At 53.8% G+C, this 25,530-nt stretch overlaps 1 protein-coding gene across 13 annotated transcripts in view; it reads left to right on the top strand.

The window, feature by feature from the left end:
- Window positions 1–25,530, top strand: part of PRKCZ (protein kinase C zeta) — a 137,473-nt gene that overhangs the window by 87,729 nt on the left and 24,214 nt on the right. For 11 of the 13 annotated variants that reach the window (XM_024355843.2, XM_024355847.3, XM_024355845.2 and 8 more), the window contains 5 exons: window positions 6,938–7,069; window positions 8,755–8,836; window positions 11,223–11,275; window positions 13,148–13,336; window positions 18,361–18,458. In XM_024355843.2, the coding sequence (XP_024211611.1) occupies window positions 6,938–7,069; window positions 8,755–8,836; window positions 11,223–11,275; window positions 13,148–13,336; window positions 18,361–18,458 (554 nt within the window). Of the gene's footprint in view, window positions 1–6,937; window positions 7,070–7,165; window positions 8,240–8,754; window positions 8,837–11,222; window positions 11,276–13,147; window positions 13,337–18,360; window positions 18,459–25,530 lie in introns of those variants that run through there. The other 2 variants (XM_063787188.1, XM_063787184.1) reach the window with 2 other exon arrangements.

Genomic DNA, 25,530 nt, shown 5'->3' with positions numbered 1-25,530 from the left:
ACATTGGGGATATCTGTGGAGTATGGTGCCAGGGAGTGTTGCAGCACAGAGATCCCGTCCGCACCCCAGCCCACCCTGGCCGCCTTTTCTGAGGACACACGGTGTGAGTCTTCTGGGGCTGCAGAACACAGCACCACTAACTGGCAGCTTAAACAATAGAAACTCGCTCTCTGGCAATCTGGGGCTGGAAGTCCAAAACGAAGGTGTCTTTATGAGTCAGGGTTCTCCAGAGGGATGGTACCAATGGGATGCATGTACATGAAAGGGAGTTGATTAGGGAGAACTGGCCCTCGGGCGCACAAGACGAAGTCCTACGATAGGCCGGCTGCAGGCTGGGGAAGAAAGAAGCCAGTAGTGGCTCACTCCGAGTCCAAAAGCCTCAGAAGCAGGGAAGCCGACAGTGCAGCGTTCAGCCTCTGCCAGAGGCTCCAGAGCCCCCGGCAAACCACTAATAAGTCCCGGAGTCTAAAGGCCGAAGAACCTGGAATCTGATGTCCCAGGGTAGGACGAGTGGCAGGAAGCATCCAGCATGGGAGAAAGATGAAAGCCAGAAGACCCAGGAAAAGTGCTTCTCCCACCTGCTTCCGCCTGCTTCGCCCCAGCCGCACTGGCAGCCGATTGGACGCCACCGCCCACCCACATTGAGGGTGGGTCTTGCCCTCCCAGTCCACTGACTCAAATACCAGTCTCGGGGCAGCGCCCTCATAGACACACCCAGATGCAATACTTCACCAATTCTCTAGGCATCCTTCAACCCAGTCAAGTCGGCGCCTGGTGTTACCCATTACAGTGCCGCAGGGCTGCGCCCTCCTTCCCCCGCAGCCACTGGTAGCCGCGGGCAGCCTTGTTCCTGTGCTGGCAGAGGAGCCACTCACCTCTGTTTCCGTCTCCACATGGCCTCCTCTGTATCTGTCTCTTCTGTCATTCTGCATGACGGATTAGCCCAGAGTGAACCCTACCCACCCAGTGACATGGGCCAGGGCTCCGGGCAGCACAGGGTGTGGCCTCTCACTGTGCAGCTTTGAGGAGAAAAGTCCATTCTGCCGATGGCAGGTGCAGACCATAAGTGACCCTCCCCCTCCCCACCACCACCAGTGAGCAAAAGCTTTTCCTTTCCTTCCTGCAGACACTGGAGGAACGGGTGGCAGGTGGACCCACCACAGCCCCGCGCTGCTGTGGAGGTGCAGCCCTTCTGGGCGTGTGAACGAGCCAGTTTCACAAACACAGAGGCCAAGGCGAGAGTGGCCCAAAAGCCTGCAACCTGACTGCTCAGGGAGGGCGGCTGCCCTGCAGTTCACCCTGTCCGATTCCCGCCTAATTGTGCCCGGGCTCTGATCTCGCCACCTGCTCGTAACGTTCTCTGCCCGGACCTCAGAGCCGCTCCATGTAGTGCTCACTTCATGTTAATTGCAGGACCACTCAGATCACCTCTGCTGTCACTTAAAAGGGGCATTTCAGGAGGAAAGCACTTGGTTTTGTGTGAATCAGTAAGACTTAAAGGGGAACAAGCACCCAGGAGAAGAGAGACTTTTCCGTCCTCTTTGTTGGTGAACCGAGGATGAAAGAGTGGGCATCCGTCGCTGGGGACTGGGCTCCCCGCCCGGCTCTTTCTGTGCACTTGAAAGCACTGCCCTTGGACTTTGAGAAGGAAGCGTTCAGTGGGGGAGCCAAAGGGAGAGAGCCAGCGAGGTTCTGAAGAAGGAGGTGAGGAGGGGCTGCCTCCTCCATGAAGGATGGTGCCGGGGGTGGCAGGGAAGCCCACTCAGTGGAACAGAACTGCTGGGTCAGAGCTGGCCCAGGGCTGAGCACTTCTTGCAGAAGAGGGAAGGGATCCTCCAGTAAATCCTGAGGAGGTGACTGGTTAATTATCAGCCCAGGAGTGGGGGGTGAGGTGGGTAGGAATCCAGGCTGCTGGCTCCCATCACAGTAAACTGCAGGTGGATTGAGGTTAAAAAAAAAATCACAGGGCCCGGCGCAGTGGCTCACGCCTGTAATCCCAGCACTTTGGGAGGCCGAGATGGGTGATCACTTGAGGCCAGGAGTTCGAGATCCATCTGGCCAACATGGTGAATCCCCATCTGTACTAAAAATACAAAAATTAGCCAGGCGTGGTGGCACGTGCCTGTAATCCCAGCTACTCAGGAGTCTGAGGCAGGAGAATCACTTGAACCCAGGAGGCGGGGGTTGCGGTGAGCTGAGATTGTGCCACTGGGCGACAGAGTGAGACTCCGTCTCAAATAAATAAAAAGAAGAAACCTAGAAGCTGTGCAGATCTCTGGAGAAAAACCGGGCAGTGAGGACCAGAGGGTCTTTAGACTCAGCCACACAGAATTTTCAGATTTTTTCAGTTTCCAAATTAAATGCAAAAAACATACAGGAAAGGGGTTTGTAGCACGTAAAACCCAGAAGAGATCCAGACATCTCACACTTAGAATTGAAGAGCTCCTACACAAAGGCTTTTGGTAAATGCTGGGACTGAGGAGCTGAGAACCGGTGTGAATGGTTAATGAAGTAAGACTGTAATTGTTTAGAGATGAGGACAGCATGACCTCCACAGGTGATCAGGGAAACACAAGACATTTTCTCTGTCAACATCAAAGATGTTAAAAGTAATTAAAGCCGGCCGGGCGTGGTGGCTCACGCCTGTAATTCCAGCACTTTGGGAGGCCAAGGTGGGTGGATCACGAGGTCAGCAGTTCAAGACCAGCCTGGCCAAGTTGGTGAAACCCCGTGTCTACTAAAAATACAAAAAAAGTAGCCAGGCGTGGTGGTGGGTTCCTCTAATCCCAGCTACTCGGGAGGCTGAGGCAGAGAATTGCTTGAACCCGGGAGGCAGAGGTTGTAGTGAGCCGAGATGGCACCACTGCACTCCAGCCTGGGCGACAGAGCAGGACTCTGTCTCAAAACAACAAAAAACAAAAACAAAACAACAAAAAAGTAATTAAAGCCCAGGGTTGCTGTCATGGGATCTGCCAACCCTGGGGATGTGGGACAGGCATGGACCCTACTCTCTGGAAATCACGCAGAAATGTGCAGCGATGTTCCCATCCTGCCTCTCTTCAAAAGAAATCACCCGTCATTCGGAGGTTTGTGTATGGGGAAGATCAGCTCAGCATTATTTTTACAAGCAAGAGTGGGAATCGTGTCTGGAGTTAGCTACTCCCTTTGCTGTGAACAACCCACTCCACCACGTGGGGTATAAACCATGGTAGGGCCACGTCTCTGAGCTGTGGCTGCTGGAGAGCCCTCTGCTGGTGGCACATAGGGCACAAGTGCCGCAGGGACAGCTGGGTGGATGGCCCAAGACTTTGGCCTTTATCATGAGTGGACAGAGGAGTGACCACTTGGGTCCCTGGAGAAGAGGCTATAGAGAGTGAGGGTGGGGAAGGGAGATCAGAAGATGCCATCCATGAGCAGCAGTGCCTGTCAGGTTTGGTCCAAGCAGTGCCCTCAGGTGGCTGGCAGAGGCCAATGCAATTTCTTTTCAAGCCCAGCATCAAATAATTCCTGCTGATAAATAAATCAGGCATCTGAGCTCGCAATGGAAAACCACAAAACACAGTGGGAAGCAGGATATCCTGAGTCCAAGCTGGTAAAAGCCCAGACAGGGGCTCCAACCATCAGAACAGGTAAGGGTGTGACAGGTCTAAAACATGAAAATGGGCGATTGAAAATATGAGCAGGAGGCCGGGCGCGGTAGCTCACGCATGTAATCCCAGCACTTTGGGAGGCCGAGGCAGGCGGATTGCCTGAGGTCAGGAGTTCGAGACCAGCCTGGTCAATAGAGTGAAACCCTGTCTCTACTAAAAATACAACAAAAATTTAGCCGGGCGTGGTGGTGGGTGCCTGTAATCCCAGCTACTCTGTAGGCTGAGGCAGGGGAATGGCTTGAACCAGGGAGCTGGAGGTTTCAGTGAGCTGAGAACATGCCACTGTACTCCAGCTTGGGTGACAGAGTGAGATTCCATCTCAAAAAAAAAGAAAGAAAATGTGAGCAGGGAGGCGAGGTGCAGTAGCTCACACCTGTAATCCCAGCACTTTGGGAGGCTGGAGCAGGCAGATCACCTGAGGTCAGGGGTTCAAGACGAGCCTGGCCAACATGGCGAAACTTTGTCTCTACTAAAAATAAAAAATCAGCCGGATGTGGTGGCAGGTGCCTATAATCCCAGCTACTCAGGAGGCTGAGACAGGAGAATCGCTTGAACCCAGGAGGCGGAGGCTGCAGTGAGCCAAGATCGTACCACTGCACTCCAGCCTGGGGAACAGAGCGAGGCTCGAGGCTGTCGGAGGGAGGGAGGGAGGGAATATGAGCAAGGAACAAGTTGGCAGCATGTAAGACGTACTTAAAACGTTTTTACCCATTAATCTATGAATTCCTCTGAGTTTCTGAGAATGGAAACTTGGGGTTTAGGTTTTATTTTTTTAATGTCACATTTCCTGAAATGTTACTATTCAAATATAGATTTGAAACAAGAGCTTTTGACAGAGCTTGGGCAGCCTCACTTACAAAGCACACACGTGAGGTCTCTGTGGTGGGTGCCAACCCTTGGCAGATTCACACTGCCCTTGTCAGCAGATGTCCTGGCCTGACCCCAGGTAAGGGTGGCTCCCCACGGAAAGGAACCTTGGTCAATTTGTTTTTTGTTTGTTTGTTTGTTTTTCTTTTCTTCTTTTTTTTTTTTTTGAGACACAGTCTCAGTCTGTTGCCCAGGCTGGAGTGCAGTGGCGTGATCTCAGCTCACTGCAATCTCTGCCTCCTGGGTTCAAGTGATTCTCCTGCTTCAGCCTCCCGAGTAGCTGGGATTACAGATGTGCGCCACCACGCCCAGCTAATTTTTGTACTTTTAGTAGAGATGGGGTTTCTCCATGTTGGTCAGGCTGGTCTCGAACTCCTGACCGCAAGTGATCCGCCCGCCTTGGCCTCCCAAAGTGCTGGGATTACAGGCGTGAGCCACCGCGCCTGGCCAACCTTGGTTAATTTGTAAAGATACCTGGTGGCTGTGAATTTGGTCTTAACTAGGACCGTAATGTTGCAGAGTAAGATGTTAAATGGTGACCTAGAGAAAGCCAAACACATTAGGCACATTATACCAAAAGAACATGACTTTTAAATAATGGTTTTAGAAATGGAAGCTGGTGTTCTTCTGCGCTGTGGACGCAGAGGAGAATGGAGCAGGTCTGCACAGCCAAAGTGCCTCCTTTCACTCCAGGGTCCACACATCCAGCAGGTGCCGACTGGGGCAAAACTCCCAATGCCGGCATTAAGCTAGATTGGCCCCGAATCAGAGGTCTTGGGTGGGATGCCCCCTCTCACCCATCCCTCCTTCGAATAGAGCCCACGGTCCTGGTGTGGCTCTGTCATGGCCGGGCTGATGTAGGTAGCATTCGCAGAGGATGTGGAGTCGGCTCCTTTTTCCTGGGACGAAGTTGAAAGCGATGGTGCATGTGTGTTTTCTTACCCGATGCCCACTGTGTGCTGGGCACTGTCCTAGGTGCTGGTCATCCGGCCCCACCCAAACAAGCAGGCTATGTGGGTGGGGGGAGGGTCCCCAGGCCCTGGCGTCCTGAGCAGGCTCTTCTGATGAGCAGGAGAGTCCCGTAGGGGGTCTGGACCCCCTTTGCTCAGCCGCACCTGATGCCCACATGTGCTGAGGGTCCCGGTTCCTCACGTGAACTCAGTGCTGTATTTTCTCTTCAGTCCCGTTTCCTCACGTGAATTCAGTGCAGGCGGTTCACAGTACACTGTATTTCCTCTTCTTTTTTTTTTTTTTTTTGAGACGGAGTCTCTCTCTGTCGCCCAGGCTGGAGTGCAGTGACGCAATCTCGGCTCACTGCAAGCTCCGCCTCCCGGGTTCACGCCATTCTCCTGCCTCAGCCTCCCGAGTACCTGGGACTACAGGTGCCCGCCACCACACCTGGCTAATTTTTTGTATTTTGTAGTAGAGACGGGGTTTCACCGTGTTAGCCAGGATGGTCTCAATCTCCTGACCTCCTGATCCACCCGCCTCGGCCTCTCAAAGTGCTAGGATTACAGGCGTGAGCCACCACGCCCAGCCTATATTTCCTCGTCTTAACTCAGGTGTGAGGTGAGCTCTGTAATAGGAAGGAAATTTGTGAAAAATGGTAAAAGAGGGAAAAGCATATGAAAGGGCTGTGTCTGGAAAGAATCTGAATTGGAGGCTCTGGGCACACGGTGACAGTGCAGATGCACCCCTTTACTCCCAGGAACACTTTGGGCACTTAGGCAAGGCAGAAAATGTCCAAGCAGGTCCCGACAACATTCATTCTCATGCCTTTTGTAACATTTAAACGTTCATGAAAACATCGCCAAACAAGCTGATAATTACCATCATTTTCGAATTGTTCAGAACCATGAAGAATAAAGAAGGATCATTTAAAATCTTGAAAAATACTGAACAAAGAATACTAAGATAATTGCAGGCTGCCGTGTAGCAGTTCAGGATGTTCATGAGTCCGAGTTCCCCTTCTCTGAGGCTGTCGGGAGGAGGTTCTGTTTGAATGAAGGTCAGGCAGGGGGTGCCCCCACACACTCTGCTTAGCCCTAGACGGGACCCCAGGCTGCTCTACGCAGAGCGCAGCAGGAGCTGCAGCCCCCCAGCCCCTGCAAGCCACGGGGCCTTGCCTGAAGCAGCACCTCGTCACCCCTGCCCGATGGCACCTCCCCTGTGTCCCCTCATGCAGAGCAGGGTTCCAGGCCTCTCCTTGGGGCCATTGGTTCCCCCAACCTTGGGATAGACCCAAGAGGAGGCTATCAAGCTTGGGCAAGCCTGGCGCCCAGAAGGGACAAGGTGCGGGGGCCGCCTGTTGCCCGACTCAGTGTCCTCTTTTGAGAAGGTACAGGTGTGGAAGGCCCTGCCTGTCCTCTCCGCTGGCCCCTCAGTGTGGCCTGGGCCTGACGCTCTGTTCCCACCTGCAGAGAGCGTACTGCGGTCAGTGCAGCGAGAGGATATGGGGCCTCGCGAGGCAAGGCTACAGGTGCATCAACTGCAAACTGCTGGTCCATAAGCGCTGCCACGGCCTCGTCCCGCTGACCTGCAGGAAGCATATGGTGAGTGGCAGGGCTGGGGAGGCCCTGGGGGGCACGGGCGGGGTTGGGGCGTGGCAGCCAGCCCATTGTCCAAGTGGACCTTGGTGACCCTGGGTTCTTCAAGAGGGGCCGTGGTGCTGTCCTAGCTCTGGGCTGCAGCGTGAGACTCAGGCGGCAGTCTTGGATAGGACCCATCTTCCTGAGCCCCCACAAGCCCCCGGCACACTCTGCTCATTGGGGCATGAGGCTCAGGCAGCAGGCTCAGGTAGGACGTGGCACGCTCTGCTCAGTGGGTCGGAGGTAAGGTTCATTCATACCCCAGTCTTGAACCAGCTCTTAAGGACTGTGGAGGTGAAAGCCAGGTCTGACCTAGTAGCATTGGGCACGCTGAGGCTCTGAACATCTGGAGCCTCTCCCTGGCATCCCCCCTGGGAAGCCATGCCCAGCCTGTGATGAGGGTGGCACCTTCCCTCCGCCATCCCCGAGTGCTTGGACTTGAAGCATCCAGGCCTTTGGGGGCCTTATTGACTTTTGCTTATTGAAGGCTGCCTCTGGCATTTCGTGTGGTCCCCTGCATCTCACTGAACCACGGGGGTGAGGCCTGGACTGAACATTCAACTCCCTGGGCCCCGCTGCAGCGTGCAGTGGGTGTGTCTGGGGAGGGTGGCTCATCTGCATCTTGCTGTGGCATGGGAGGAAAGGCGCCTGTGGCAGTGACGTGCCCTCTCCTCTGTTACGGGATAAAGACAGAGTCTGGATCAGGGTGTCACTCCAGGATCCCCAGCCACAGGGATGGGGGACCACGCAGGCTGGTGCATGCGTTGGCACAGTCCTTCCAGAGGTCCTTCAGCTGCATCTGCCAAAAAGCCTGTAATGCCCTTTGACCTCATAGGTCCACTTTAGCGTAAGCAAATGAGACCGGCCCCAGAAATGTGGTCAGCTAGAGGCGGAGGGAGGCCAGAGCCTGCCACCCAGCTGACCGCCAGTACTGGCGGCTCCATTATGACACATCTGCAGGCGGAACCCAGAGGCCCTTAGAATGGCCCCCTGATGCTTGGTTACTGACAGGATGCAGCTTTGGGACAGGGGAGATGACCAAGCATTGTGCAAAATATCCCATTGTATAAAGCACTTGGTGGAAAGGTCATGGCCTGCAGTACCGAGTGGCCACCTCCGTCTGCAGAATCATAGGTAATGTTTATGTTCTTTATCTAATTCAGTAAAATAGCATAACAATTAGATTTTTATATACTATATTACAGTATACCCATTGTAATGTGTAAATATGTAAGTCATAAATAGTCTTGAAGTGGCCAGGTGCAGAGGCTCACACCTGTAATCCCAACACTTTGGGAGGCCAAGGTGGGAGGATCACTTGAGGCCAGGAGTTCAAGACCAGCCTGAGCAATATGGTGAGACCCCATCTCTACAAAAAAAATACAAAAATTAGCCAGGCATGGTGGTGCGCACCTGTAGTGCCCACTGCTCTGGAAGCTGAGGCGGGAGGATTGCTCGAGCTCAGGAGGTTGAAGCTGCAGTGAGCCGTGATCGCGCCACTGCTCTCCAGCCTGGATGATGACAGACTGTGACCCTGTCTGTAAAAAAAAGTTCTTAATTTTAAAAAGTCACAAAGTGTTTACAGAAGCTACATTGTAACACCTGCTCCAGCACTTGGTCATGCTGCCATCTCTGTGTCTCTCCGGCAGGATTCTGTCATGCCTTCCCAAGAGCCTCCAGTAGACGACAAGAACGAGGACGCCGACCTTCCTTCCGAGGAGACAGATGGAAGTAGGCGCTGCTTTCTTCCGGCCGGGTAGAGCCTGGGCCTCACCTCACCCTGCTCACCTCTGCCTTCTAGCCACGAGTCCTTTCTCAGTCCCATCTGCTCTGCAGGGGTCATTGTCTTCAAGCCTGGCCACCCTTCCCTGGGGCTGGGGATGAGGCTCTCCAGGGCCTCCTCTCAATCCCCGGCAGAGATGAGCAGGGTGAGCTGGCCCTCCCTGGAGGCTGCTGGGCAGGGATGCCTCCGTGAAGTGCTGTTGTGGTTGCCCAGGGGTGCAGAGCCTCTTCCTCTAACCAGCTCCGGGAGTTCTCGAAGGCACTTAGTGCAGCGGCCACCATGGCCGGGCACCTCCCACAATCTGGCTGCTGCACAGAGCTGAGCCCTATCTGGGGAAAGCCTGGCAAGGTGGCTGCTGCACACACAGCGTGGCAGTGGCATGGTCCTTGGATTTTTGTGAGGTTTTGTTTGTTGTGGGGAAGGACTTATTTTATTGCTAAGAAGCATTCAGAGAGAGATCTCAAACACCAGTTGGACTTACAGCCCAGCTTTGAGCCTCCACACCTGCACCTCTGCACGGGGGTGTGAGAACCTCACTTTCACTTGATGCATGTGAGTTCTGTCTCATTGGGAGACCACAGAACATAAAGCACTTAGTTCACACAGTGCCTCACGCAAAAGAGATGCCTCACAAACAACTGCCTGCCCACCTGCTCCTCCACCCACCTATCCTCTATACAGATATTCATCCGTACATCATCCATTCACCCACCTAGCCAACCAACCAGCCCTCATCCAGCCAACCAGCCATCCTCCACCCGCCCATTCTCCATCCATCCACCACCTATCCATCTGTCCACGATCCATCCATCTCGTCATCCAGCCAGCCAGCCATCCTCCACCCACCCATCCTCCAGCTATCTTCCATTCGTTCATCTGTTGTCCACTGACCTCTCCATCTATCCGTGTATCTCTTGTCCACTGACCTCTCCATCTATCCATGTATCTATTGTCCACTGACCTCTCCATCTATCCATGTATCTGTTGTCCACTGACGTCTCCATCTATCCATCCACTGTCCACTGACCTCTCCATCTATCCATCCATCTATTGTCCACTGACCTCTCCATCTATCCATCCATTGTCCACTGACGTCTCCATCTATCCATCTCTCTGTTGTCCACTGACCTCTCCATCCAACCATCTATTGTCCACTGACCTCTCCATCTATCCATCTATCTGTTGTCCACTGACCTCTCCATCTATCCATCCATCTGTTGTCCACTGACGTCTCCATCTATCCATCTATCTGTTGTCCACTGACCTCTCCGTCTATCCATCCATCTGTTGTCCACTGATGTCTCCATCTATCCATCTATCTGTTGTCCACTGACGTCTCCATCTATCCATCTATCTATTGTCCACTGACCTCTCCATCTATCCATCTATCTATTGTCCACTGACCTCTCCATCTTTCCATCTGTTGTCCACTGACCTCTCCGTCTATCCATCTATTGTCCACTGACCTCTCCATCTATCCATCTGTTGTCCACTGACCTCTCCATCTATCCATCCATCTATTGTCCACTGACGTCTCCATCTATCCATCTGTCTGTTGTCCACTGACCTCTCCATCTATCCATCCATCTATTGTCCACTGACCTCTCCATCTATCCATCCATTGTCCACTGACCTCTCCATCCATCTATTGTCCACTGACCTCTCCATCTATCCATCCATTGTCCACTGACCTCTCCATCCATCTATTGTCCACTGACCTCTCCATCTATCCATCTATTGTCCACTGACCTCTCCATCTATCCATCCATTGTCCACTGACCTCTCCATCTATCCATCCACTGTCCACTGACCTCTCCATCTATCCACCTATCTATTATCCACTGACCTCTCTGTCTATCCATCCATCTATTGTCCACTAACCTCTCCATCTATCCATCCATCTATTGTCCACTGACCTCTCCATCTATCCATCCATCTATTGTGCACTGACCTCTCCATCTATCCATCTTCCATCCAGGCCTCCATTCATCCCCCATCTAGTCATCCTCCATCCATCCACCAGACATCCACTCCTGCCCCCACCCACCCATTCACTAGACACCAAAATCCGGTGACGAATTATTTGCAGATGGACCCCTGGGGACCTATGTCACGAATGTACATCCCCAGGTCCCATGGTCAGAGTCGGCAGGTGTGAGTGGGGCCCAGGAAACTGCATTTTCAGAAGACTCTAAATTAGAATCAGACATGGCTGCTGTGTGGATTCACCCTTCACCGTCACCCTGCAGAGGAGCAAGGTCCACAGGGTCGCTGTGTTCCCAGTGCATTCCTGACCACACCGTAACGCCCCTTCCTTCCTCCCTCTCTCACCAGTTGCTTACATTTCCTCATCCCGGAAGCATGACAGCATTAAAGACGACTCGGAGGTGAGTGTGTGGAGCAGCTCGCTGCCATTTCCGACGTCCTCTGGAAAGTCTGTGAGCCTGTCTCTGGGGTAGTCACGGAAATCTAGATGTGAAATAGACATGGTCCGGGGTGTTGCTGACTAATCTTCACGGGTGTGGATGTCTAGAAGGAAGTCCTTATTCTTGGGTCTTACTTCAGGCATGTCCTTGATGAATACCTGCAGGCAGCTGTCCCCGCAGGTAGTCTGGGGACCACACCCTGTGGGGGAAGCCGTGCCCCACATCCTCTCCACCCAGGTGGTACAGTGGCCCAGGGGCTGGCTTTTGAGCTGCAATTTTTATCAAGTTGTGTCTGCACCATGCCTTCCGAATTGTGTTGCCTCATTTGGCCATCCTGGCAAACCCTCTGAAGCCCTTTCATGTCCTTCCCCAACTTGAGCCAAGAGGCTCAACTGAGCCTCACGTCTGTGGCCAGCTCTGCACCATAAACCCTGAGAAGGGAACAGAAGAGCTTGCTGCGTTCTCAGCCTCTGCTCATAAAACCCAGGGAAGGACTGCACTAGCGAAGCCCACTCCTTTCCAGAGCACCAACAAATGTCACCCTCACAACTCGTGCTCCTTCCTGGCCATCCTGTGTCTGGAGGGAGGCCGGGGCACTTAGAAAGCAGAATCTGAGGCTGAGCACGGCGACTCACACCTCCAATCCCAGCATTTTGGGAGGCTGCGCACATCGCTTGAGTCCAGGAGCTCGAGAACAGCCTGGGCAGCATAGCGAGACCCTGTTCCTACAAAAATAAATACAAAATAATTAGCTGGGCATGGTGGCACGGGCCTGTGGTCCTAGCTGCTTGGGAGGCTGAGGTGGGAGGATCGCCTGAGCCTGGGAGGTGGAGGCTGCAGTGAGCTGAGATCGCACCACTGCACTCCAGCCTGGGCGACAGAGGAGGAGTCTGTCTCAAAAAAAGCAGAATCCGGCTGGGCGCGGTGGCTCACGCCTGTAATCCCAGCACTTTGGGAAGCTGAGGCGGGCAGATCACGAGGTCAGGAGATGGAGACCATCCTGGCTAACACGGTGAAACCCCGTCTCTACTAAAAATACAAAAAAAAAAAAAAAAAAAAAGCCGGGCGTGGTGGCGGGCGCCTGTAGTCCCAGCTACTGGGGAGGCTGAGGCAGGAGAATGGCGTGAACCCGGGAGGTGGAGCTTGTAGTGAGTCGAGATCGTGCCACTGCACTCCAGCCTGGGCGACAGAGCCAGACTCCGTCTCAAAAAAAAAAAAAAAAAAAAGCAGAATCCATTTTGCCGCACAGGACAGCACCTCCCAGGGAACCGCCGCCTCCACCCCGACCTCCTTGCCAGGTGTGGCTTGCGGGAGGCAGAGGCTTCTGTTCTTCCTCGGAGCGCCTTTCTCCTGGGTATTTCTAATAATTATTTCTAATAATGTGTGCCTGCCGGTTTGGGAGCTCTTGGCAGGCATTAGCTGCATTCGCTTTACCTTCCTTCCCCTGAGGGAGGGCACTGATCAGGAAGGATGGGCCCAGGCCCTGGGCCACATGTCCCTGTGGCCACCTCTTCAGCCCCACTGATAGGGCTGAGGGCCTGGGGGTCCCTCCCACCTGCAGCTGTGACCAGAGCCATGGTCTGTGGAACGAACAGCTTCTGGCTTTCTAGCACCTTCCTCAGAAGCACACAGCCTTAAGTTCTTACCTTTCATGCCCCAGTTTAGATGGGAGTTTGGGGGTGGGATCTGTGGGACACAGAACCGAGACTCGAATCATGAGGCCCTGGGCTCTGAGGAGCAGGTCTCTGTTGGGACCGCATGAGTGATGCGTGGTCCTCTGAGTCTCCCGGGAACCCCCCTCTCACTTTCTGGGGTCTTGTTCTCCCTCCCTAGGACCTTAAGCCAGTTATCGATGGGATGGATGGAATCAAAATCTCTCAGGGGCTTGGGCTGCAGGACTTCGACCTAATCAGAGTCATCGGGCGCGGGAGCTATGCCAAGGTTCTCCTGGTGCGGTTGAAGAAGAATGACCAAATTTACGCCATGAAAGTGGTGAAGAAAGAGCTGGTGCATGATGACGAGGTAGGTGCCGCTTCTCATGGGGCCCGGGGGCCCGGGAACACGCTGCCCTGGGGCCACCTCCGGGCTTTAGCAGAATTCATGCACGAGAGACCTAGCCTCACGTTGACGGAGTTTGTGCAGAATCAATAGTCATGCATCGTGTAACGACCAGGATGTGTTCTGGAAAGTGCCTGGTTAGGTGATGGCACTGTTGTGTGAACATCACAGTGGCCACTCCACAAACCCAAACAGCACAGCCAACTCCACAGCCAAGATGCACAGTGCAGCTCCTGCTCCCAGGCTGCAAGCCCGTACGGCTGTCAGTGCACCGCACACTGCAGGCAGTGAGGGGACCACCACGAGAGCACTCACGTATCAAAGCTTAGAAAAGGTGAAGATGGGTATCGTGGTCTCCGCAACCTTCGCATGAATGGCCACCCACTGATACGTTGCCTTCCAGCAGACTGCGGTTGAGTTTTAGGATGTCATCACCCTTGTTAGGAAATCTCTGGGGTTGAGCTGAACTGGACGGGTGATGGGGTGGGACAGGAAGCTGCCCAGAGGCACTGCCCTGCTCCGTCCTGCACAAGGCCCCAGCTTTGCAGTACGTGCTGAGCTGCCGTGGCTCTGTGTAGCAGATCTTCCCACACCAGCTGTTTCTAGGGGAGAAGTTTGTTGATTATAGGATCAATGGTTTATTTGTTGAAATCTTTTTTTTTTTTGGAAACGGTCTTACTCTGTCACCCAGACTGGAGTGGCTTGATCACAGCCCACTATAGCCTCAAACTCCCCAGCTCAGGTGATCCTCCCACTTCAGCCTCTGGAGTGTTGGGACTACAGGCATGAGCCACCACCCCCAGCTGTATAATTTTTGTATTTTTTGTAGAGGCAGTGTCTCATTCTGTTACCCAGGCTGGAGGGCAGAGCATGATCACGGTTCACCTCCTGCAGCCTCCACCTCCTCCTGCAGCCTCCACCTCCTCCTGCAGCCTCCACCTCCTGCTAGGCTGAGGTGATCCTCTTGCCTCAGCCTCCGGAGGAACCAGGACTACAGGCATGCACCACCATGCCCGCTATTTTTTGTGTTTTTTGTAGAGACGGGGTTCCATTATATTGCCCAGGCTGGTCTAGAATTCCTGCGCTCATGCACTCTGCCCCCCTCAGCCTGCTAGAGTGCTGGGATTACAGGCATGAGTCACTATGCCTGGCCTGTTTGTTGAAATCTTAATTCTGACTTCGTAGACCTTTTTCTTTTAATTAAAGTAAAATACACATGACATAGAATTTGCCATTTTAAAGTGTACAGTTAGGGCCGGGCGCAGTGGCTCACACCTATAATCCCAGCACTTTGGGAGGCCGAGACAGGTGGATTACCTGAGGTCAGGAGTTCAAGACCAGCCTGAACAATATGGTGAAACCCCAACTCTACTAAAAATACAAAAATTAGCCAGGTGTGGTGGCGCACACCTCTAATCCCAGCTACTCAGAGGCTGAGACAGGAGAATCGCTTGAACCAGGGAGGCGGAGATTGCAGTGAGCCGAGATCACGCTACTGCACTCCAGTCTGGGCGACCAAATGAGACTCTGTCTTTAAAAAATAATAAAATATGCAAACAAAGTGTACAGTTAGGCGGCTTTTAGCATATTGAGATACAGAGTTGAGCAGCTATCACCTCTCTGATTCCAGAACATTTTCCTCACCCCAAAAGGAGACCCCATACCCACTCCCTGCTTCCGCTCTGCGTCAGCCCCATGGCCTCCAATCTGCCTTCTTCCTCTGCGGACTTCCGTCTTCTGCACGCTTGACAGAACGGAGTTGTGTGTGAGCTTTTGGTGTCTGGCTTCTCCAGTGTCCGTCCATGTGGCCGCTCGCTCAGGCCTTCCTCTCTCTGCCTGGCCGGGTAATGTTCCGTTGTCCAGTGGAGGCCCCACGTTTGTGCGTGCACCTGCCAAGGGGCATTATAGTGTTCCCACCCTTGGCTGTTGTGAGTGGTGCCACTGTGAAGGTTCGCGTACAAGAATCTGTTTGAGTCTATTTCCAGTTCTTTTAAGTGCAAACCTAGCAGTACAGTTGCTGGGTCACATGGTAGTTCTCTGTTCAACTGATGGGGACCTGCCAGGCTGCTTCCCACGCAGCCGCGCCGTTTCTCCTCCCCGCCAACACCACACGGGCCCATTTCTGCAGGTCCTCAGTGACGCGTGTGATTGTGATGATCGCCATCCTGGCAGGTGTGCAGCGGTGGCTTTGACTCCCATGTCTCTGATGACTGACAGTGTTCAGCATCTTTCATGCACCTGTTGGCTTCTGGTATTTTTGGCCTTTTGCTTTCATTCCTGAATGCAGGTTGCGTCTCTCAGGATTAGAAAAAAGGCCAACGTGTGGGTGGCAGTAATGCTGTTGTCACCAAGTGCTGCTAGCACAGAAGGCAACTGGCTGCTCGTCGAGCCCCGATGGGCCACAGAGGGGGTCCCTCCTCGCCAGCCATGCTCGGGGCTGGGAGGGCAGAGCTGGGGCTGGGGCTGAGCCTCTACTACCTCCCAGCAGGGCATGTCTGTGCAGTGCACAGGCTGTCCAACTGGCCCCTCATCCCTGGGTGCAGAACTCACAAGTGGGTGGCAGCGTCCATGCCCTGAGCCGAGGAACGGAGGCCCCGAGAGGTGTGGTGCCCTGCTGACAGCCCCGCTGCTGGCCAGCGGCAGCACAGGAGGATTCCAACCCCCTTTGCAGCACGCCCCGGTCAGCTGGAAAGTTAATGCCACGTATGAGAGCAAGTTTGCGGGACCCTGAGAAAAGACATTTGGAAGAGTCGCTGCTGCGGTTTTGTTCTGTCTTGAAATCATCCTCTGTGGGCCAGGATGCCGAGGTGGGGACTCTGGGGTTGTCTTTCGAGAAGAGCCTGATTGCAGGAGTTGTTGAATGCTTGGATGGTTTCTAGAAATTTCTTTCTCCCCACAAAAAGACTGCACTCTCTGGGGCCAGGCTTGCCTCTTGTTCCCCCAGGAGTCACTGGCAAGCCCCTTCCCACCGATTCTGCAGCGCCAGCCCCACGCAGGGCCTTGAACTCAGCAGTGCTGTCTCCAGGAGGTTCCACTCAGTTTGGGTGCTGAGTGATATGTGGGTCATGATGCCAACGCCGACGTCCCTGTGGGGCCACAGTGGGTGGGTGCTGCTGGTGAGGGCCACTGGGGGACGGGTGGTGGCAGGTGAGGGGTGGAGGAGTCACCGCCGACCCACTAGGTCTTCAGCCACTGGAGATGGGAGGAGATGCGGGCTGGCGAGGAGCTCGGCTTGTGGCCTGGGGTGGCGTGAGATACCCGGGTGCACATGTTGAGCAGCCGTCGGGGGGCAGGTCTGCAGCTCAGGGAGAGGCCGGGCTGGGAGCTCTCGGCGTGGAAAGATGGGACTCGAAGCCACTCCATTGGATCTGCCTCCAAAGAGAAGGGAGGGTGGCCGAGGACCAAGCCTCGAGGAGGAGGAGGGCGCTGAGGAGGAATGACACAGTCTCAGAGGCTAAATAGATACTCACTAATGGTTTGTTGATTTGTTTCCACGAAACTTCCGGGAGTGGGGGCAGGCAACACAGTAAAACCCTGCCTCTACAAAAAATAAAATTGCCGAGTGTGGCACGTATCTGTAGTCCCAGCTCCTCTGGAGGCTGAGGTGGGAGGATCGCTGGAGCTCCAGAGGTCGAGGCTGCAGTGAGCAGTAATCGCACCCCTGCACTCCAGCCTATTTTGACGCATTTCTTTCACTGTCATTTTTCTAACCCCGAAGACAAGGGGTTGACCTAGGAAGGCTTGAGAACTTTGTCCAGCTCTACTTTCTGGGGTCAAGATGAGACCAAGCTGTTGGATCTTTGTCACTCTGAAGTTGACTTTGACCTTGCAGCATTTTGCTGAACTGCAGCATGAATTGGGAGGGTGACAGCCCTGTGGCTGAAGCTAGTGCTCTGGTGATAGGTGTGGGCTTATCACTCGGTAGCGCTGGGACCTTGGGGAATCTGCTTAGCCCTCCACCTCAGTTTCCTTGTGTCCTAACTGGAGATAATAATACCTGCCTCCCGGAACTGTTAGGGCAAAGCCCGGAGGCCAGAGGCCAGTATACCACCAGAGGCCAGCATACAACCAGAGCTGGTAGCTTTGGTGATCGTGGTGAAGATGATGGTGATGATGATGGTGATGATGATGGTAACAATAATGGTGACGATGATGGTGGTGATGGTGATGATGGTGATGTAGTGGTGATGACATGGTGGTGGTGGTGATGAAGATGTTGATGACGGTGGTGATGATGGTGATGGCGATGACTGTGATGGTGGTAGTGTTGACATTGAGGATGACGGTGGTGGTGATGATGATGGTAGTGGTGATGACAATGGTGGTGATGACGGTGATGATGGTAGTGGTGATGACAATGGTGGTGATGACGGTGATGATGATGGTGATGACAGTGGTGATGATGGAGATGGAGATGGTGATGACGGTGATGATGGCAGTGGTGATGACAGTGATGGTTGTGATGGTGATGACGGTGGTGATGAAGGTGATGGTAACAGCGACAGTGATGGTGGTGGGGGTAGATGGTGCCAATGGTGATGGTGGTGGTGATGATGGTGATGACAGTGATGATGCAGATGGTGATGACGGTGGTGGTGACAGTGACGGTGATGATGACAGTGGTGGTGAAGGTGATGGTGACAGCAACAATGATAATGGTGGTGGGTGGAGGTGGGAGGGATGGTGACAATGATGAAGGTAATGGTGACAGTGACGATGATGGTGGGGGGTGGGGGTGGGGTGTATGGTGACAGTGGTGTGACGGTGGTGATGGTGACAGTGACGATGATGATGGTGGTGGTGGTGGTAGAGGTGGGGTGGATGGTGACAATGGTGGTAATGCAGTTCCTAATGGGTGTTTTCTTTTCCTGTCTGCATTGTCTTCCTGAAAGCGGAGGAAAGAGACTCCTCCCTTGCCTCCCCCTTGCCCAGGATGCCTGTGAGGAGCATTCGGGAGCCTCATTACCACTCCCTGGTTTCTATTTCAGGATATTGACTGGGTACAGACAGAGAAGCACGTGTTTGAGCAGGCATCCAGCAACCCCTTCCTGGTCGGATTACACTCCTGCTTCCAGACGACAAGTCGGTAAGAAAAAGAAGGGTATTTCTGATATTCTGCAGATTTCAGATGTGAACTGCACAGAAGCTAAGTCTGGTGTGATGTGTCAACTGTCACCTGTAAGGTTCTCCCAGTTGCTGTATGGGTGTTTTCAGGCCAGCAGACTCTCTTTGTTGTTCTCCTTGGTTGGTGTCATATTAAGTACATTTCATGATCTGAAGTTATTTAATTCCATTTACGAAATACTTACTGGAGGTATCCCACTGAGTGCAGGCATTGGATCAGGTGCTGGGGCTACAAAAGTAAGCAAAAGAGGTGGATTTCTGTGCTTATTAAAATATGTACAGCTTCACCTTCAAGCTTTATATATATTGGAATTCTGTGGCTTTGAATACGTTTGAAAGCTGATGATCTAGGATATTAAATGTATGCCCTGTTTAAAATTTTGGGGGCCAGTTGACTTTGACCTACCTGATTTGTTTATCTGAAGAATTATTAAGTATGTTCTGCATTGAGTCCTCAAGACCATCCCCAGGTTCGATGATTGGCTAGGAGGACTCCTGGGATCAATCATATGGCCGCACTGGGGGCCACAGCTGGCGTACTGCACTGGGGAGATAAAGGAGACTTGGCCAAGGAAAAAGGCACATGGGGAAAATTCCAGAAGAAACCAGTCACAAGCTCCCAAGAGCCCTCTCCCAGTTCCTCCAGCAATGAATTGTGACAACTCATGGTTTTTGTCAAGGGCTGGTCATGCAGGCTGCACACGAACCAAAATTCCAGACTCCCAGTGGAGAGCAGGTGTTCAGCATTGCGTTAGTCAGGGTTCTCCTGAGAAACAGAACCAGTTGTGTGCACGTGTGTGTGTGTGTAAAGAGATTTATTATAAGATACTGGTTCATGGGATTATGGAGGCTAAGAAATCCTATAATCCGCCATCTGCAGGCTGGAGGCCCAGGAGAGCCAGTGGCACAGCTTGAAGGCCTGAGAGCCAGGAGCTGATGGGGTCGATTCCAATCCGGGTCTGAAGGCCTCAGAGCTAGGAGCAAGGGGGCCAGAAGGTGGATAGCTCGGTAGTCAGGGAAACGCAGCCTTCCTCCTCTTTCTTGTTCTCTTCACGCCCCCAGGGGCCTGGATGATGCCAGTCTACTTCAGGGAGGGCCGTCTGCTTACTCTTCCAGAAGCCCCCTCTACAGGCATGCCCGGAAGTCATGTACAGCCAGCTACCAGGGCGTCCCGTGCCCAGTCAAGGTGACCGTTGAATTCACCATCACGAGCATAAGGCATCCTGTTCAGGCACACACAGTTTGGGCACAGCAAGCAGCTCTTATTCCAAAGCTTTTCTTTTTAAATGTGCTTTTCTTGTTTTTGAGATGGAGTCTCGCTCTATTACCCAGGCTGGAGTGCAGTGGCAACATCTTGGCTCACTGCAGTCACCACCTCCTGGGTTAAACAATTCTCCTGCCTCAGCCTCCTGAGTAGCTGGGATTACAAGCACCTGCCACCACACCTGGCTAATTTTTGTATTTTTAGTACTCTTTGTTGGCCAGGCGGGTCTCGAACTCCTGACCTCAAGCCATCTGCCCTCTGCAGCCTCCCAAAGTGTTGGGATTACAGGCATGAGTGACTGAGCCCCGCCTCCAGAGTTGTTTTTTTTTTTTTTTTTAAATAAAGATAGGGTCTTGCTCTGTCGCCCCAGGCTGGTCTCAAACTCCTGGGCTCCTGCCTCAGCCTCCCAAAGTGCTGGGATTACAGGTGTCCACCACTCTGCCTGGCGGTCATGCAGAAGCATGTTATATCCGTGTAGGGAACTGTTTGCAGTTCACGTTCCCAGCCCCAGCTCCGGGCCAGCTTTGCGGGCCAGGCTTCCTAAGCACAGCGGTCCTAGGCCCTGGGTGCAACCCTCTGCTGCTCGGTTCTTAGCTGTACATCTGGCGACTTGCGCTCCTCCGCTGCACTCTTGGCTCTCCTGACCGCAGGGTCCTGTTCTTGCCTGTGCTTGGCAGCCACCTCTGTCTGTCGGAAGAGCCGGCGTGACCTGGCCGTTCCCCGACCTGCTCTACGTGCGGTGCCGTCCTGGTCAAGGGTTCCTGTTTTCTGGCTGCTTACGCCTCCTAAGTGTGTTTCAGGGTCCCCCACCTGACCCCAGGGCTCTCCAGTGTTGGCTTCCCCATGTTGGGCCTGAGCCATATTTGAGAAACACAGATCTGAAGTCTTTTTCCTGCCTCAAAGCTCCTCTGATTCCTCCTCCCCAGTTGCTTCTGGGGTAAATTCCAAGCTTCCTGTGCGTGTGGACGAGGCTTGTGGTGACCAGGCCCCAGTGCCCCATCGTGTGCTTCAGCGTGGCGCCCCCGCCCGCACCGCCTGCGCCTGACGGCTCTGTCCCCTTTCCTTCTGCTCCCCTGCTTCCTGGAGCGAGTCAATGCCTCCCTTTGTGCATTCCCATCGCGCTTTTCCAGGCCTCTTTCCGCCCTGACTGCCATCCCTTGCAATTTGGGAATACGCCCAGGGGAAGGCAGCCCGGCCCCCCACACTTCCTAAATGGTGAGGTTCCAAGAAGGGTTTTGTTTTGCTTTGGTTCGTCTTCATATGTGAACTTGTAGGGATGTAGATGTATAAGGGGTCCGATATCCCACCCTCACTTCCCCCGAGTGGCCCAAAGCTCAGCCCCTTCTGCACTTGTGTCTTTGGACTCTTCTCTCAAGTCACAAGTTCCCAGATGCGTAAACCTGAACTTAAAGAATTGTCATCTGTGGGGTGTCTGTGGGATCCCCGCAGTGGCACCAATCACTGTCCCGTGGGAGCATTCGGCATTCACAGTTGGGAATAATTCCTATGCATGTCTGATTTTTTTGCCTTTTTTTTTTTTGAGACGGAGTCTTGCTCTGTCACCCAGGCTGGAGTGCAGTGGCACGATCTCGGCTCACTGCAACTTCCACCTCCCTGGTTCACGCCATTCTCCTGCCTCAGCCTCCTGAGTAGCTGGGACTACAGGCGCCTGCCACTACACCTGGCTAATTTTTTGTATTTTTAGTAGAAACGGGGTGAGCTCCGGGTTGGGGGGAGGACCGGCAGCTGCCTTAGTCCAATAGCTGGGGGGCTGTGAAAACTGCCCGCAAATCCTTACTGACCACACAGCACCAGACACCCACGTGAAGCAAAGCCAACATCGGCAAGGCGGCCACGCGTCTGGGTGGCGGAAAAGTCTGGCCTGGCCCAGGTGGGTGTGCTTGGCTGTGCCGCCTCTGCTCCCTGGTCACTGGAGGTGACTGCAGGCTTTATGGGGACTTTGTCTTTGTGCGTTGGTTCTGCTGGAACATCCAGCTGAGGTTTTGCGTGGGCCCCTTGCTGAGGGCCAGGTGAATAACACGCAGAACAGGACACTCCTTCGCTCTGGGCGGCCTCACAGCTCCCAGGCCACATCCAGGGGAAACCTGGCCGATGAAACTGCAGAGGTTTCCACACAAGTTTGGTTCCCATAAAGGGTCTGTGAGTGGGGAAGAATCAGAATTGATTTCTTTCCACCCCAAATCTGGTCTTGCCTCTTCTGGCCGGCCATGTTCGTGTCCACTGGGCGGCTACAGGGAATTCCTGAATGTTACAGTTCAACATTAGTCTCACCTCGTGTGTCCAGATGGAGAGAAACAATTCATTCGCATTTTTAAGACACAATAAACACCTGCTTTATGGACAAACCATACCCCATATCTACACAGACAGCCCACCTTTTCCAGACAGCAGCCAAAATTGAAATGAGCCATAAAGTCTCCAAAACGAGAAATCGCTTCAGTTTAAGCTATTTCAGGAAAACCGGGTAACTAGAGATTTAGCTGAAATGACTACTTTCAGCGTCCCCTGCCCCATTCAACTGGAGTCGGAGGACACTTTCTCACTAAGGCACGGTGATCTCAGATGGTAGGTGAGCAAACTACCCTTAAAATACGCCCATTCACTCGCTGTTCTAAAATAAAACCTCTTACTGTTTGCCACGGTTGATTATTTTACATTCATTCACACTCAATGTTTCTTTAAAAAGAACAAACACACACCCTTGCTTATCTGTGGAAGCGCTTCTCAGGCCGTGCACTGACTGAGACACTTGAGTAAGTTCTTGGTCAAAGTGACTTCTAGACGTGAAAAGCACTTCGCCCAGCAGTGTGTGTGTGTGTGTGTGTGTGTGTGTGTGTATCAGTTATGCTTTGAAACCTGCCCGAAGCTCTGGAGAGGGAGACAGCTTTACTAACAGCAGAGAGTGACGTCCCTGGAACTGGTCCAGCGTCAGGAGGCGTGGCACCTGGGGAGGGTCCGCAGGGAGCAGAGTGGGACTCCGTGGAGAGGGGGGCAGGCAAGGGTTGGGTCACGTAGGAGGGGCTCATGGGGGACAGGCCTGTGGGAAGGACGAGGGCAATGGTGTGTGTCAGGGACAGAAGAGAACCAGGCCTGAAGGTGCCAGGGGCTTTCGAAGCTGGACTTGGCCAAGAGGCCCCGGGATGCGGAGGCCCCAGGGATTCTCAGTGCAGTGCTGGTGTTGGGCAGGCACTCGTGTGAGGAGTAGGATCTGGGCCGCAGAAGCCAGAGGGACCTGCTGGGCCTGTCATGGCCTGGAGGGAAGCCTTAGGGGGTGGGGAGGAGGGGCCTGTCCCCATGTGGGGGAGTCACCCCGGTTCGCAGAAGTCAGGGCAGTGCTGGCCAGACAGGCACAGAGCGGAGCCAGCCTGGACGTGGAGGACTCGGGGGTGCTGTGGCCTGGGATGGAGACGCCCCGCCCCGCCGGGGGTGGTTGTGGTTGTGGGTGTGTGAGAAAGAGGTGAGGGTGTGACGGGGTCTGACCCTGGGGTGCTGCCTCCTCAGGGCTGCAGGAGGAGGCGCCGCCGTCGGGGTGGAGGCAGTAGAGGGAAGGGCTCAGTGGGTGCCACGGCAAGGACAGCCTCGGCCGCGACCTTGGGAAGGGCAGGTGCCTCTTCTTGGGGAACATGAGTCACCTCCCTTTCAAAACCCATCCGTGTGCTGGAGTCATGGGAGCTCAGAACAGAGGAGAGATCCTGACTGACACCCGTAGGGCCCAGCGTGGGCGCAGCCGCCTCAGCCTTTGTTCTGCCGACACACGGTGACGGCTCAGCGGCCCCCTGATTTGCTCACTTTTCATCGGGGTTGCCTAAAATGGTAAAAGTGCCACCCTAAACCCTAGCACTTCCGGAGCAGGACGCTTGGGCCTGTGGCCCCCACGAGGCTGTGCACGGGAGAAGGGGCTCTTCCCAGCATCAGGGGCCTGGCAGGAGCCAGGGGCTTGGTTTGCCTTTTGCATTGCGAGGGCGTCCTGCACTCTTCGGGAACACTGTGGACAGCTGCGCATGCATCCTCCCAGAGCCCTGGGCAGTGAGGGGCCCTCGGGGACCCCCAGGACATGGGCTTTGGGACACACCTGCAGCGTACAGGGGGCCCTGCTGTTTCCTGATGTGGTGTCACAGGCCACACGGGACTGTGCAGAACACGGGAGAAAGGGATGCGTTGTCTGTAGTTCTAATCGGGAGGCACCGGCTGCTCTTAGAACAGGTCAGGGGGCAGGTGTCATTGCCATTCGGGGTCACGTTAGGACCGGGGGACCTCCACTGCAGGCTTGGAGATGATTTTGCTAGTAGTGAGCAGAGATGAGGTCATGGCATCTCCCCTTCTCCATCCAGACCCGAACGTCCCATGCCACTGCGCCCTGCATGGTTCCCAGGATGAGCAGGGATAGGGGTGGCAGCCCTGGAGCCACCTGGGGTCTCCTTAGTTGAAGGAACTTTCAGGACCGGTCCTGAAATTGTGCCTTTGCTGCTTAACTACTAGATAACGACAGAGACCACATAAAACAAGAGCCTCTTTATAAACTTGTATCCCATTTTAACGTGCAGGAAAGAACCTTCGTCCGCACTCCAAAGACCCTTGACTAACCAGCATCACCATCCGGACAGTTTTGCCTCGTTTTTCCTTTTCTCTTGTTTATTTTTCCATGTGGACTTTATAATCAACCCGTCTGCCTCCAGAAAGAAAAAGAAACTGGGATTTTCTTTTCTTTTCTTTTCTTTGAGAAGGGGTCTTGCTCTGTCACCCAGGCCGGAGTGCAGTGGCGCAATCTTGGCTCACTGCAACCTCCGCCCCCTGGGTTCAAGGAATTCTCATGCCTCAACCCCCCGAGTAGCTGGGAATACAGGCCCCTGCCACCACACCCAGCTAATCTTTGTATTTTCAGTAGAGACGGGGTTTCACCCTGTTGGCCAGGCTGGTCTCAAACTCCCAACCTCAAGTGATCCACCTGCCTGGGCCTCCCAAAGTGCTGGGATTACAGGTGTAAGCCACTGGGCCTGGCCCGAAACTGGCATTTTCATTGGGATTTGTTAAGTTCACACATTACCTGGGGCGAAATTGACATCCTTCTAAGTGTTGGATCTTCCCATTCAGGAACCCGGTTTACCTTTTCATTCACTCACATCCTCTTTCAGGAGACTCTTGAAGTCTTCATGTGGTTTTCTTCACTTCCTTGTCTAATTATTATTATTATTTTTACAGATGGGGGTCTTGCTATGTTGCCCAATCCGGTCTCAAACTCCTGGGCTCAAACGATTCTCCCACCTCAGCTTCCCAGAGTGCTGGCATTTCAGGCGTGAGCCACGGTGCCTGGCCACTTCCTTGTTTAATTTTGTCTTGAGTGTTTCATCTCGTTTCTGTTATAAACGAGGTATTTTTTCTTCTCTCAGAGCATCCAGCAGCAGGCAGCTTGGTCTCTGCGTGGTAACTGTGGGCCCCATGGCTTCTGAGTTCTCTTCCTTGTAGTAACTTTCATGGCTTCTGAGTTCTCTTCCTTGTAGTAACTTTCAGGTGGTTTTCTGGGGCTTTGGATGCACAGGGTTAGCATCTGCAGGTGGGGCAGCATCACCCACCTCAGCCGCTGCACCCAGGTCGTGCCGTCTCTGTTCATCTTCCTCTCTGGTGACAGTGGCCAGCACCTGCCTCACTGGGGTGACGTTGACACCGGACGGCCCTGTCCTATTCCTGACCCCAGCTGGAACACTTTGCACCGGAAGCGCAGTGCCATCCTCAAGGCAGAACGGAAGCATTT

Source organism: Pan troglodytes, chromosome 1 (genome assembly GCF_028858775.2).
Source record: "Pan troglodytes isolate AG18354 chromosome 1, NHGRI_mPanTro3-v2.0_pri, whole genome shotgun sequence".
In the NCBI taxonomy this organism is placed as follows: domain Eukaryota; kingdom Metazoa; phylum Chordata; class Mammalia; order Primates; family Hominidae; genus Pan; species Pan troglodytes.
The sequence above is the reverse complement of the archived record's forward strand: the minus strand, read 5'-3'. Positions and strand labels throughout refer to the sequence as shown.